Below are 15,486 nucleotides of genomic sequence, written 5' to 3' on the forward strand. Positions count from 1 at the left end.
TCCGATCTGCGTAGTATCGACCAAAACAAGATCGTCTGCATATGTCATGCAATTTATTTGTGTCCCATTTATTTTAGGAGGAAAGCATCTAACATCGGCTAGGGCGGTGGGAATGTCGGTAATGAAGAGCTTGAATAAACAAGCAGCAATCGGGCAACCCTGTTTTACTCCTCTTTTAGTTTTCATTCTTTCAAATAACTGGCCAGCTTCGTTCAGCCTTATTTGAATTGTTGTTGCCGTATGGAGTGCTATGATTGGTTGCAGGATGTCGTGGGGACAATTCCAGTTGTCTAGTTTCGCCCACAGTAATTCTCGATCGATACAGTCAAAAGCCTGCTGAAGATCTATGAATGCAAGGAATAAATTCGTATTTCTTGCCAGAGCATTTATTTTTAAGATGTTAAGCAATGTTAAATTCATTTCTGTTCCCACACCTTTCGTGAAACCTGTTTGTCTGTTGTCTGTGATTCCAGTTGCATTTGACCACTTTGTTAATTTTTTTTTAAGAAAGTTTGCAAACACCTTGCCAATTGTGTCCAACAAGGCGATGGGGCGATAATTAGCTGGATTGGCCCGATCACCCTTCTTGAAGATTGGGACAATTATTGCTGTTGTCCAATTTGCGGGAATTGTTCTCGTCACTGCAATGTTAGCGAATAGTGTCTCGATGAGTTTCGACCATGCCAGTTTATTTTCTTTAAGCATCACATTTGTGATGCCGTCCGGTCCTGCAGCACGCGAGTTATTCAACTTCTCAATTGCAGTGGCTATGTCATCTGCAGATTCACAGCAGTCCCACTTTACAGCCGGTGATACAAGGTGATTTGGTTCAATTTTAACGTCTCCTAAGAAGACTTTGTTGAAGTGTTGGTTCCAGGCGACTTCGGTCACCACGTTTGCCATCCTGATGGCTTGATTAGTTGAACATTTATTAAGTATCTGCCAGATGTCTCTACATTTATGTGATTTCAGCAGGCTCAACATTGCTTCACCGCGTTCTTGGTCCCGCTGGAACTTGAAAGCTTTCACCCAGTTGCGGTAAGCCTGTCGTCGTTTTTGTATCAGGTTACCCATATTCGGACCGCCATGCGATTTCAACTGGCGAATTTCACTATTAGCCTTCTTTTTTTCATTATTTAGCTTTGTGCTCCATGTATGAGTGTGCGTTTTAACAGAGTTTGTCTTCCATAACGCCCTATCTTGACGGCAGGGTAGAAGTGACACATAGTCTGTGTTGCTACTCAACGCATTCTTTGCTTCCTCCAATTCATTCGTGATGATGGAAATCTGACGGGACGATATTCGTAATCTGTTTTTCCCGTTGTTTACTTCAAGAGTAGAAGTTAATTGCTGCGTCATGCATCCAGAGGTTATATTCATATTCATCACCATTATCTCGTGATCGCTATTTTTTGTTGGTGTTACGTGCATATCTTTTATTAGGTCCCATGAATGTTTGGACACCCAGATATAGTCTAGTGTTTTTGCAAAACCCAAGTTATGCCACGTATTATTTTGTGGTATGTCGCCCGCCACTTGTCCATTTATCATGTCGCAGTCGTAAATCTCCATGATGTTGTCCCATTGAGATCGCCTAGTTTGATTTTGTTGGCATTGCGTACTCATTCGATTCAACCGACCACCATTCAAATCAAACCATGACAAATTCATATCGCCGCATATGATGACCATAAGGTTGCTTATTTCCTGCAGATTTTTGTTCAGGATTGCAGTTATTGCAGCTATAAAGTTTTTAGTCTTGATCATCACCGGGTTCCAGTATACATTAACTATTAGAATATTCTGGTGTTGCCGTGGACTGCGAACTTTATGTTCAATTAGCGTGCTTTGGATGAATAAGTTAGGGTTATCACTTTTTTTCACCTCCCAGTTGTGGCCAATTTTGATCATAGTTATTAGACCTGAAAAAGGCCGTCCTAATGCGTTCTTCCCTGCTGGATTTAGCAGGGTCACGTAGCCATCTTTCACCGGGGGGGTCCTTAGCCACGTTTCTTGTAGGCAAATTATCAGATTATTTTCCAATTCAATCGGAAATTCATCAAACAGATGTCGAAATCCTCTTGTGTTCCATGAGATCAGGGAGGACACTGTTTGTTCCTTGACGGCCGATAGCTAATGATTTAACACGTTATGCCTGATTTGACTTCCATAATGATTTGAATTAGGGGCTGTTTTCGAGTGATTTCTTAATTCGAATTTTTTCTTTTCAAATGTGAGCGATCTAAGTTCATGCCTACGGCTAGACTTTCCCTCGTTTTTGCTTGCAACCCATTCAGGTTTGGGCTTAGGTTCACTGACGTCAAAGCCGAGCTGCAGTAGATCGTCTTTTGCTGCCAAGATGACTTTTCGGACAGCGTTGGACTTTATGTGTAAGTAAACTCGGTCCTCATGATCTTCCGATATGTATTCAATGATTGCTATGTCATCAGAGGACACTGTTCTTAGAGCAGGCACCGAGTGTAGGAGGCGCATGACATTTCTTCTATTCAAGTTTACCTCAGAATCGTCATTGAGGATGTTGATGATAGCAATTTTGGCATTTTTATCCATTCGAGTCTCTTTGGTCTCATTGTAGTCCTTTTTTTGTTCGTTTGCTCGCTGCCCAGCTGTTAGTTTTGGATTTGGACTCCTTATTTTGTTTATACGGCCCTGATGTACCAGACTTGGCCTTTCATCCTTCAGGGATTTGTGGAAGAGCTTGGCATTCGTGTTTGATGTCTTGTGACCGTGTATGGAAAATTGGGTTTTCTTATTTGCCAGAGCCATCTCATTTTGAGCAGGAATCTTCTTTGCGACCCATGGATTTGTTAGCGGCGAGTCCACATCAGAAATATTCACGTTCGAGGCAGAGCTACTCATGGTGCTATTCAAGGCACTTTTCTGTGTTTGCTCTGTGTCGTCATCATATGAATACGTGGATAAATCACATAGGTCGATTGATACTGATCCTGTTGTAGTTGCCTGTTCGTCAGATTCGAGTCTTTGACGTTTGTTAGGGTTTGCCTTTGCTTCTGCGGCTACTGGCACAGCCTTGTCAGTCCTTTTTGTGCCTTTGGAGGTCTGTGGGGAAGTTCCCGTTGTGTTCCTCGAGGAAGTTCAGCTTTGGTGGAGTCGTCAGATTGCGTATAAATTTCTTTGAACTGCTGGTTTGAGGACGAGCCGCACAGTGCTTTCGCTTTTCGGTCTGTTTTTTCGGGTGATTCGTTGTCGATCGGGTTTTTTGTCCGTTGGACGGAATCCCTTTGGCCTTGTTTAGATATAGGGCAGGCCCGTCAAAAATGCCAAAGGTCACTTTTTTGTTGTTGCATACACCTGGGTCGAGATTTTTTGGATTGTTATCAACAGGAGGACGTTCTACCTCACTTGAAGATGTCGACGGCTTCTCTGCTGGATTCGCCGATAACCCTACCGTGGGGTCAACAGCAATCACGGCTGTGGGCAGGACTGGAGCGACTGACAAGGAGCGGCCTATCTCGGCCTCGTTTGTCTGGATAGCAAGTACAGAGGCAGGGGGGCCCTGTCTTAGCCATTTCACTCATGATCGCCTCCTCTGGTTCTTTTACCTTCATTGGACTGCTAGTCAGGCCATCGCTGTGCCTGCACTGCTGTTGCAAGGAGGTGGTTTGCTTTAGACATGCCGTAGCTGCTGCCACTAACGCTTTAACATCTGACGTGTCCTTGGTCCTGATTTCATGTAGTTGCAATTGCATTGACTGCAAGGCAAGTTTGTCAGTGTCGAGTTTGTTTTGAAGCTGGGCAATGGTTTGATCCTGGTTGGCTAGTATTTCCATGATATGCTGGAGCATCCCTCCATTCGATTGGATGGCTTCATGTATATTTTCATATAATTTGGTGAAGGGAATGAGGGCAACTGATGTTGCGGCTAACACATTGTTGTGTATTTGTAGGGCCGCTGCAGCCGATAGATTGGACTTAAGGGCTGCCGCCATGTCTTTTGTTGTCTCTATGTCATTCTGTTGGTTTTGATTTTCCCTCGTCTTATTAGAATTTGCATCCAAACTCATGGAATCGAACATCTTACTTGTCGTGTGAGACAATAAAGCCTGATGCATTGGAGTTGAGTGAGTTGACAGCGGTCTCGACTTTTCTTTGGGCGATTTCGCTGGCCAGTGGGACCTGCCAGCTACCGTTGTCGATAGAGAGCCGCTACAGGGCAGATTTGCTTCGACAATGTCCTTTGGCACCACTTTGCTCGACTCGAGTCCTGATCTTTTATGGACCTGTTCCTGGTCCATACTCGTCTCACTCAGGTCGATCGAATCTGGGTTAGAGGTCGACTTGTCGGTCTGGTCGGAGTTAGGTCTTGCAAAACTGGCTGACAGACGTTGCTTCATTTGCTCAAAGTCAGCTCTCAGGCGTTCAGCCAATCTTGCTTCACGTCCAGCTAGGTCCAGTAAATGACCCGATTCACTGGGCCTCGATTGTTGGCAGTTGGAGCTGCTGAAGTCGGGAGCTTTGCGTCCGCTATTTGCTGTACACGTCTTTGGTGCACTCTGATTCGCACTTCGTGATGGGGACGTGCTGCTCCATCTCATCTTGTTTGCTTCAGTTTCCGGTACCGGAGGCCGCTGATGTGATACCGCGGCATTTGTATGATAGCCTGATTTCAAGTTGTCCTCCTCATTTGCCTCACTGGACGGCTCTGCCATGGTGTGTGAGTCGTCGGATTTCGCGGGTGGATACAAAAATCTAAGCTTTTTAGACTCATTTTGTTCTAACGGCACTTCAAGTTCCATCAATTCGGAGTCAGTGACGTCAAAAGGCGATTGAAACAACGCAGTATTTATCTCAATCACCGACTCAGCGGTTGGTTCAGCGCGGGCGAGCTTGGCTGTCGAGCAGCCTGTCTTGAGGCTGCTCGGTGCCTCAAGGATGCTTTTCCTGAGGCACTCATCTTGTACCCGGCTAAGCTCTAGACTCAAAGTTCCTGGGTCCGATGTAGTCTGTGGTCTACAATTTCCATGGTCCATTATAGGACCTCTACATGGGGAGTTGATCACCTTGGGGCATGCAAAGGTAGGTGAGACAATCGCACTACTGCAGGGCACGTGTGACGGGGCTAGGACGGAAGGAATGGTCACCGTTAACACGTTTTCCATGTCGGACGTCGTTTGCCTCTCTGCTCTGCTTGCACTGAATCCCCCAGTCATATCCGGCTAGTGAACTCAAGGCGGTGAAGTAGTGCTAAAGCTGATATTTCCGGCAGTTACCACCGGGTCCATCGATGCAAGGTTAAGCACGGCTTCACCACAGTGGCTATTGCTCTCGGTAGCTGCCTCAGGGGCAGATACAGCGGTGGCTATGTGTTCGGACCTTGCTCTGGGGAGAAGCGTTTGCCTGACCATTGCACGCGTCAGGGGGCCGGTTTCAGCCATCCAAGAAAATAATAAGGGATTAGTGAATTAGCTTCACTTACCGTCTCGTGGCCGTCAGCCAAGCCACCCACCTCAGCCAGCCTCTGTTCAGCCGCGGACTGCCGCAGACTGAACTCTGCCCGAACTCCGCGCGCGCTGCGCGCTCGAGATGGGTTTTTATAGTCAGTTGGACTTTCTTTTTCCTTAAAGGGATAGGTTGGATCCCGGAAAGACAGTCGCTGCAGCTCCTCACACCACACTCCACCAGGGACTGCCGCAGACTGAACTCTGCCCGAACTCCGCGCGCGCTCCGCGCTCGAGATGGGTTTTTATAGTCAGTTGGACTTTCTTTTTCCTTAAAGGGATAGGTTGGATCCCGGAAAGACACAGTCGCTGCAGCTCCTCACACCACACTCCACCAGGGACTGCCGCAGACTGAACTCTGCCCGAACTTGCCCGTACAAGCTTATACCAAAGGTTTGGTTTCCTACACCTGTAGTCAGTTGTTTGTAGTGTTCCCAGAGGGTACTGCATACAAACTTTGCCTAACGGCGCCGGCTCCTTCCTTCCTCCCCTCTTGGAGTTAAAGGTTCTTGGGGGAAAATGTCATTCTCCAGCATATATGGCATTTATAACGCACCTATACACAAGTGTTTCAAGGCGCAAGGGGCCTGGCATGGATTCACATGCTCATATTCCCCGTTAGGCCAGGAATCCTCGGTAAAAGAGTTTAACTTTCACTTACCAACTGTTCTCATAACATCTAATCACTGAGCTTTGGGGTCATACTGCCCCCAGGCAATGACTGCCCTCTCCCTAAGCCCCTCCTGGCAGCCATCTTCAGATTTTTACTGCACATCCAAGTGTTGAGTCCTCATGTTTCGCTCTTTGCGCTTTTCTGTGTTTTTTTTGGCTCGGAAATTCCTATTTTTGAAGCCTGTGTACTCTAGTTTCTGCCGATTAACAAGGATCCGTTTGTCAGCATCTTTCACCGCCCCTCAAGGCTAGAATCGTCAATTTTTTTTCGTCAGATTCCAGAAGGCCATTGGGCCTACACTGCACGCCGGACCAATTTGGGGAGAAAGACAGGGTTCCCTGTTCAAGCTCTGTACCAGCTGCCGTTTGAGGAATGTGTTCGTGGTGGACAAGCATGCCCAGTGCCTTTTGCCTTGCCCCGATGTGCAAGGAGGATTGCAAGATCTGTCATGGCTTTACCAAGCGCACCATTAAGGATCTGCACAGCAGATTGGCAGTGTGGTTGAACACCAAGGCCTCTACAGTGTGGTTCACATAGGATCGCCCAGATCCAGCCAGTCAGAGCGGGATTCTAAGTCCTTTGAGGGGGGCCCATTCGTGGGGGCCCCAAGAATAGGCCAAGCACTGCAAGTCTGTTTCAGTCGGGGTCGCCGCATAAGCGGGTCCCGCGACGGGAAGGGTGCGCTGATCTTCTCCCTCGGCCTCCGTCACCAGCCATCGCTCCACTTGTTCATCGAGGAAGTCAGCTACCCCTGGGAAGCTGCGGGAGAAACCGGAGAAGGCCAAGCCACAGGGTATACGGTGTCTGACCTGCCCGTGAAGGCCCAGGTGATCCAGGCTAAATCATCCTTAACTCTGGAGTTGGTGGTTGCCGACCTTTCGAAAGCAAAACGGGCTGACCAGATGCAGGGTGCCCCGACGGCGGCCAGAGTGGCTCCTCCCAGGTGGGAGGCTTTGGCCAAACCAGTGGAAAGAGGATGCTGTCCTGTTAGGCTCACCTGGTATCCACAGGGATGCTACCCAGCCAGGTTACTCACTGGTATGCTTTGCCCTGATGTGGTCTGCGGGGAAGGTTCTACCTGAAAATACAAGAGGACTGCGTTCAAGACTGACCAACTGGGGTAAGTATCCTCCCTCCACCCCGTATGATTTCAGTCCCTCTGGTGCCCTCTCCTCTTCACTGACGCCGGCCCGTTTGATATTGTTCAGGTAGGTCTTATTGCTGTTCAGTTTTGTTGCTATCCTGCATGCCTTTCTTTGTTTAAAATGTATTTTTTCTCCCTTAGGTATGCGGAGCTTCAGCGCGGCTACCTGGCTTGGTTGAGCCCCGCTGGTAAATGATGGCGCATTAAGGGTGCTATGATGCGGTAAGTTAGCGCTATGCTCAGTGCTGCAAAGTCTTGCCTTTGCTAACCTGTTTGCCTTCCGTGTAGGTCGCGGTGTTCTTCAGCGCGAGTGGAATGTCCGGAGTGGTGCTAGCCGAGAGGGGACCAGCCAGGTAAGCCTTTTGAGCAGTTCGTAATTTGTAAATGTCTCTACTGCTTTCTTTAATGTTGCCTCTATCTTCCTCTTTCAGGTCGTTCTGTCCGGGAGGCGTGCAGATTCGAGGAAGCTGTTCTCAGTAGCTGCGAGTGTTTAAAGATGAAGACTGCAGGTAAGATGCTGCTGCTAATGTTCCTTTTGTCTACTTTCAGGTTCTGCTTCTCCGAGGTTCGAGGGAATAGCTGGACACGGTGAGCGTCACGTTGCAAGCTGCAAAGTAACGCAAAGCGTGTTGTCTTGCTCGGTGTGGTTTAAATAGCCCCAACAAAATAGTCCAGGTAAAGTAGTCCCTAGGCTACCACACCCAAAACACTAGACCGCATAGCTTGGTTTTTAGGGAACCAAGCTATGTGGATGCCTCCATGTTGGCTGACAATACAATAAAGTAGTTCCCAAGCACATTGTTTTTCATGGCGCAAATTTTTCCTCTTCCGATGAAGAGGACTTGGTTTCTGTCCATGCGGTCCCGGGGGACTTTGGGGATGACTGGAACGTCGAAGAGGAAGTCCCTTTATGGGGTGACGACTATGACTGGGTGGACGTGGGTGCTGGGCCCAGCAAGCGTGCTCCCTGACACCTCCAAGAGATTTGTTGCAGGACATTGTTTTGACTCTCCACACGCTTGTGTGGGAGATACAAAAGAGGATGTAGACAGCCCCGTTGACACCGGGCCCACAACCACTGCTTCCACAGAAAAATATTAAGTGGCACCCTATGCCCCCTCACCAGCTGCCACACGTGCCCTCCCCTCCTAGGGATACGGGCATAGACACAGCAATGACAGACACCGACAGCAACATCACTCTGCCACGAAGGGCTTCTCCCTGGACAAAGTGGGTTCATGCCACTTCATGGTTACCCCCGCGTCAGAACTCTTCCAGCTCATGCCGAAGGAGACTGAGGAGGGCTTTCTTTATCAACATCTGGACACGCCTACCGAGCACACGACTACCGACCGGAAACACCTCAAACCCAGCCAACAGAGTTACTGGGCTGAGGCCGCCAACAGCGCATCACTGCTCTCTTGCACTTTTCAAGCTTATTCCCACTAACTCGGCCCCCATCCCTTTTTTCAGAGACACCAGGGGACCACTCTGGTGGTGATAGTGTGCAGTACAAATATCCTTCAACATTATCATCCTCCGCCTCTGTTCCCCCGAGTAGCGAGGGGAAGAAGTTGGACGCTGTGGGTAGAAAGGTAATCTACTCGGCAGCTACGACAGTCAAGGCGGCTAAAGCTTTAGTGATCCTTGCCAGGTACGACCGGGAGTCATGTACAAAATGGCCCCGCTACTGGAATTCCTCCCCTAGGACAAGCCTGTTAAGACACTGGAGCTCCTTCAGGAGGGTGAGGTGGCATCGGACCACAGTCGCAGTGGCCCTGGACATTGCGGACGCGCGATTCCGCCAAATGGGGAACAGGGTCTGACTGTCGTCGTGGCTTGTTGAAGGCCACCAACTTAGGGCAGGAAGTCTAAACTAGGGTCCTGGACATGCCATTCGACAATCTCTTTGAAAAGGCATTTGAATCACGGCAGGCCATCAAGACTGACAGATGGCCCGTGCCCAGGGTGTGCTATAACAGCTCCGCCCTTGCCTTCCTCAGGAGGGAAGGCTGGCAGAAAATTGAAACGTTTCGGCGAAGGATCGTCCTTGTACCTCCAAACCTCCTGTTCCACGACCCAGGAGGCTTACAGGGGTATCTCCAAGGCCTTCGGAGGTGGCCGCAGTCGTCAAGGCCTCCAACGCGGCACGCAGTCCTTCCAGCAGGATTGAACCAGCCAAGAAATCAGGCCCTTACCCCAGCACCTCAGTGGGAGGCCGGCTGGCCGTCAGCGTTTGAGAAAACCTCTCCAACAAATAATGGGTGCTGGATGTTCTCGCCCACTGACGCGTTGGACTTTCAGCAAGTGTCCGCGGATACTGCCAGTGGCTCTGCAGGAATACCACATCTCTCAACTGCGGCTGGAGGTGCGGGCAATGTTTTTAAAAAAAAAAGGGGGGGGGGGGCGGTGATGGAGCTGGTTCCAAGTGGCTCCGGGCTCCAGAGTTTTCTCAAGATACTTCTTAGTAAGGAAGAAGACCAGGGGCTGGAGGCCCATTCCAGAACTACGACGACTGAACTACATCAAGTCAACAAAAATTCAGGATGGTCATGTTGCAGCATGTGCTCGGCCAACTGGAGTAGGGGACTTCCTGTTGTTGCTGGATCTAGAGGACGTGTGCTTCCACAGCTCCACGAAAAACATTGCGCATTCCTGTGCTTCGTCGTACAAGGGAAGCACTAGCAAGCAGTTCAAGGCCCTTCCCTTTGGACTGAAGTTCGCGCCCAGAGTCTTTACGAAGGGTCTAGTACCAGTGGTGGCCCATCTGCGCCTGCAAGGAATACATATGTACCTGTACCTCAACGACTGGCTTATCCGTGCCAAGTCGAGGGAGAGCGGCGTTGATCATTCAGAGCGGACCAGCCAGCTGCTGACTGATCTGGGGTTCTCTGTAAACTATGCAAAGTCCTGCTCAACTCCATCGCAACACGCTCTGTTCCTGGGGTCTAGGCTCAATGCGGTCTCCTGCCTGGCAGCTCCCTCGGAAGACAGGATAGCAGCCATTCTGTACAAGGTGCAACAGCTGTTGGCACTGAAGATGGCCATGGTGAGGACTGTCGAGTCTCTGCTCTACGTTGTGTATCTACCTGATCAGACTCTGCAGGTTGCGGATGCGACCTCATCAGGAGTTCTGCACGCTCGTTTAATCCAGGTGTCCGGAAGCTTCGCCGACAAGGTTGTCCTCGACGAGTTGTTCTGTCGAGCGATAAGGTGGTGGGGCGTGAGCTTCCCTGTGCTGGGGAGCTCATACTGGACGTCTCTACGCCAGAGGCCTGTGGCTACCGCAGAAGGACCTCCACATCAATGTCCTGGAGCTGCGGGCAGTGTTATGGGCCCTGAAGTGATTCCTCCCGTGTCTCAAGGGCAAGGTGGTGATGGTCTTCACATACAATACCACCACAATGTTCTACATCTGGAAGCAGGAGGGCACCAAATCCCTGGTGCTATTCAGAGAGGCGCAGGCTTTGAAGCACTGGGCCGCCGCCCATGGTATGTTACTCATTCCTTGTCACCTGGCGGGAGTCAAGGACACCATCACTGACTCCTTCAGCAGGGAACGACGCTCTTGCCACGAGTGGACAGTCTCTTCCTCAAGTGGAGCAGGCCCCAGATCGACATGTTTGCGACGCTGACGAACTCCAAATGCCAAAGGTTTGCCAACAGTTTCCACCAGCCAAAGAGCATTGGTGACGCATTATTCTTCCTATGTGGGCCTGTTCCTGTGTTTCCTCCGTTGCCCCCTCCTGCGGCGAGTCATCAGACTCAAAAGGTGCCAGTGCAAGATGATCCAGGCAGATTTGGTACCTGGACCTGCTCAGCCTGTCTACGTCACCACCAGTCAAACTGCCAGTGGTCGCGATTCTGCTCAACAGAGGCGGCACAATCTTGCATCACGACCCAGGGTCGCTAAACCTGAAGGCCTGGCTCCTGCAGCGTTGGAGTTCGGTGGGGTATGTGCTTCGTCGACTCTTAAATGCTAATGGCACAAGTGGAAACTTTGCGACGTGGTGTCGGACACAAGATCAACCCTCTGACGGTCACAGCCCCGCAGATCCTTCCATACTTATTGCCCTTGGCCCTGGCGGGGCTGGCTCACGCCACCATCGTGCATCTGGCGGCTATCTCCCGCTACACCAGGTCTCCCGGACGGTCTTCGCTTTGGTCGCACCGTCTGGTCAAGGAGTTTTTTTAAAGGACAGTTCTGATCGTTTCCATCAGTGGAGGTGCCAGCCCCGGCGTGGGAACTCGTGTGGTTCTGACGAGGCACATGTGGCGGGGGGGGAGAGGGCTCTTTGAGCCAAAGCATTAAGCCTCTCTCGTACCTTTCGTGGAAGACTGCTTTCCTCATGGCTATCACCTCTGCCAGGAGAGTGGGTGAGATCCAGGCCCTATCCTACGAGTTGCCTTATTTGACTTTACACGATACAAGGGTGGTGCTGTAGAAACACCCCTCCATGTTGAAGGTGCAATCGGAATTCCATCTAAATGAACCTTTGGTGTTGCCTGTTTTTTCCGACACCTTCGCCGGCTGAAAGGACTCTGCACTTGCTGGATGTGATGCATGCTCTAAAGTTCTATGTGACTCCCACAAAGTTTCCGGAGGAGATCTCAAATTTATGTGAACTTTGGTCCTGTGAATCATGGGAAGGCCTTATCCAACGCTTCCATTATCCAGGTGGCTCTCTGGCTGCATCACGGTTTGGCAAACCGACTGCTGCCTGTCTGTCCAAGAGCCCATTCTACAAGAGCGATCGCGGCCATGACAGCGTTCCTGTCTGGTGTGCCCCAGCTGGACATCTGCAGGGCTGCTACTTGGAGGTCTACACACACCTTCACGGGATTCCACTGCGCCGACATATTTCAGAGACAGGTCCAAGGTCGACCAAGCAGTGCTACGGAACCTGTTTGCTTGAAGGTGAGCCTGTTAATGAGGTAAGAGTAATTGCTTTTGTTGAGCCTTGCCACCTCCCGTGGTTGTGTATTTACTGCTATGTATTCTTTATTCATGAGCATGTGAATCCTCTTTATTCATGAGCATGTGAATCCATGCCAGACTCCATGCTAGAGAAGAAACAAATTAATTGCCTGTAACGGTTGTTCTTCAGCATGGGTCTGCCATGGATTCGCATGCAAAACCCTCCCTGCCCCTCTGCGGCTCTTTTTGGTCATACTGCCACTTTACTTGCTACCAAATCTGAAGATCCCTGCCATAGGAGGGGTTTAGGGAGAGGGCAGTATGACCCAGAGCTAAGTGATTGGTTGTTAGGAGAAAGACAGTTTGTAAGAGAAAGTTAAACTGTTTTTACCGAGCATTACCGGCTTGACTGGGAATGTTCACGAGCATGTGAATCAATGCTAGACCCATGCTGGAAAACAGGTAAATAACTTCCCTCTTTCACACCTCGCTTACAACTTACATCCTTGTCGGATACAAATAATCTGAGGGACCTCGAAGCATCATGGTTACAGGATACCTCACACTATGGATAGTATTAGACCCGCCCTGTCGATGTCCCTTTTCGAACTTCGAAAAACATGTGCAATGCTCTGCAGATTCCACTAAATGTCAGCGTATGGAAAGGATGTGAATCCAAGCAGATACAAGCATCAGAAATACAATTATGGTGAGTAATGTATCCCGTAGATGTACTGTTGTCATCTCACTTTGAGCTTAGACGGTGCATATATATTTGTATGCCACGTTACTACCAAGTACTTAAACGTGAATGGCCCTTTACCAAATGTAAATGGGTATTTTGAAGTGCATAGTGTGGGTTTTTAAAGGCATGCATGTATGTTTGGGGCTAATGGTCTATTTTTATACGTGTGGAGCTCTATTACTCAACTGGTAAAGTGTTAGTGAGCAAGAACAGTTATCTCCTAAGGCCAACCTATTGCTCGTGCTATGCTGCCTTGAAAGAGTTTGGTAAGATAAAGTGTGAAAAGACCCATGGCTTGAAAGAGTTTGGTAAGATAAAGTGTGAAAAGACCCATGGTTGGTGCCTCCAGAACCCTCACATGACTTGCTCCGAAAATCCCTCCTAGGTGTTCTGGAGTCCTGCTGTGGGAACCTATTTGGTTCATTGCAAAGTACTATGTTGTGCCAGAAGGACCCTGGTATCTGAACAATTGGGGTCATTGCATGAAAGCTGTGGCAGGGCTGAAATTGCCTGTTTTCTTAAAATGGCCAAATGTCAATATATGTTCAGTATGTTTAAAGTGCATTTTTCTGGGACACACAGTCCGTGATGAATACAGCACATCCTAAAGTTTTGCATTTTGATGACTTATTTCTAGTCTACCAAATAACTCGATTGTAACCTGTTTTCCTTAGGCACACCAATGATTCCAGTACCAATGAGTCTAATGGCCCCTGCTCCAACTGTAAGTTTATTTCAGTTTCCTACCGTTGCACATAGGCCTGTAGCTGTTTAATGGTCTGCATACCAAAGGAGACCCCTTCGTTTTAATCTTTACTTAGGTCAATGTTAATTGGCAAATGTTCATAATAATTCTTCCCTTTTGGCAGCTTTTGCTTGATCTGTGTGAAATGAGTTGGTGTGGCCGTCTAGTTCCTAATGGACTGGTATCTGCATCTTGAAACCCATCACCAGAATTGAATGAGGAGATATCACAGAATGAAAACGCGTGGTTTCGCCTGCATTGTTCTCTTCAACAGGTCTAAATTTCACATTTGATTCAGGTTGATTGGTGTATGCTCACGAAATGCAACAAATAAATGACTGAGTAGATCCATGTGCAGAATCCACTCACATTGATAAAGGTTTGTGGTTTCATGATGGTGTACATTACACAGTAACTGTGTTTTGTATCCAAGAATAGTTCACGAAAACTAAAAGGGTTCATGATTTGACCTTTCACGATCCAAAGTACCATTGCTGTTAGTGTGATGTATGATGAAGCATATTTTCTTTATGCATGTTAATAGATGTAACAAAAATGTTTGCCTACCACTCCATGCAAATCAAAACATGTGCCCTGTAATTTGCTCTGTTCCATTTTTGAAAATATATCCCCATCCAAAGGCTGGGTCTTGCTTATTTTTTTTAAATAATCCAGTAGCTCACCTGCTATTAGGCTTTGACAGATGACCCTTAAAAATCATATGACTCTTGAAGATGGCATTAACCTTGCATGTAAAAAAGTTTCTTGATGTATGGTTGTATCCCAGTAACCTAATTTGTACCCTAAACTAGTGTAGAACTGAATGACCATGGATTTTTCTGCCGCTAGAATTCTTAAGGCAATGAAGATCTAGAAAAGGAAATTTGATTTTTGTCCTGCTCACCCTCCCACCTGGTTGGCCTGCATCTACAGGCCAGTCCGGAAAAGCCGATTGCCAAGACAGCTGTCACTTTTAGGAAAATGTGTTTTTTATGCCTTTTGTGCATGTGCATCCCTCTGTACGCATGCCTGCAGCATCTGCTCACATCACCAGTTCAGGATTTGCCATGCTCTAATACCCTCCTTTTTTGGGCATTGCTGTAAGCTGTTGATGGCTTTTTTTTAAAAAATTGTATTTGAAATGGGTATCTCCTTAAGAGTGCCTCACTCTGATGTGAGTGGCTTCAAGCAATGGATGCGGTGTAAGATGTTATGTGCTGCTGATCCACATCAGACCTGCGCCGAGTGTTTGGGAATCATTTGCTGTGTTCCTGTAATGGAATGTACCCAAAGACACTACAAAGCATCCTTCTTTCCATTTCAAAACTGGGACCAGTAACAAAGGCAACTGGCGACTTCTTCAGGACCAGAAAAGGACTCCGATATCGGTATGAGGGAGACTGTGCCCGTTGTTGGGGTTGGTATGATTTCAGTACTGAGATCCAGGTCAGTTTGGGAGAAAATCCCGACTGCAGCTACAAGTACCTCTTCGTTTCAAGGAAAGTGAGATTACTCCTTGGGGTTAAAGTGGCAGGTGACGATTCTAGCATCTCTATACGGGTAGCTCGTTCATGTCTTGCACACTACAAAGAGATGTTACCTTGGATCATCACTGAACAGGCAATTACAGCTCTTGTTTTGTGCTCTGGCAGGTTTGAAATGGTCTGTACTGGAATCTCTGGCAAAGCGCTACTCCAGAATCGTCGTTAGTATGAAAAGCTGGCATCTCCTCACGCAAATAGTCTCGCTCTGCACAAGTTCGATTCTGGTATATCTCGTAA

The 15,486-nt window shown here is 48.4% G+C and overlaps 1 protein-coding gene across 12 annotated transcripts in view; it reads left to right on the top strand.

Annotated features, from left to right (window-relative positions):
* RBM25 (RNA binding motif protein 25) overlaps positions 1-15,486 on the top strand; it is an 841,835-nt gene that overhangs the window by 225,787 nt on the left and 600,562 nt on the right. For 11 of the 12 annotated variants that reach the window (XM_069638623.1, XM_069638627.1, XM_069638622.1 and 8 more), the window contains one exon: positions 13,635-13,684. In XM_069638623.1, the coding sequence (XP_069494724.1) occupies positions 13,635-13,684 (50 nt within the window). Of the gene's footprint in view, positions 1-13,634; positions 13,685-13,829; positions 13,980-15,486 lie in introns of all 12 variants that reach the window. The other variant, XM_069638634.1, reaches the window with a different exon arrangement.

The sequence above is a fragment of the Ambystoma mexicanum genome, chromosome 14 (assembly GCF_040938575.1).
Source record: "Ambystoma mexicanum isolate Mex_15411 chromosome 14, UKY_AmexF1_1, whole genome shotgun sequence".
Taxonomy (NCBI): domain Eukaryota; kingdom Metazoa; phylum Chordata; class Amphibia; order Caudata; family Ambystomatidae; genus Ambystoma; species Ambystoma mexicanum.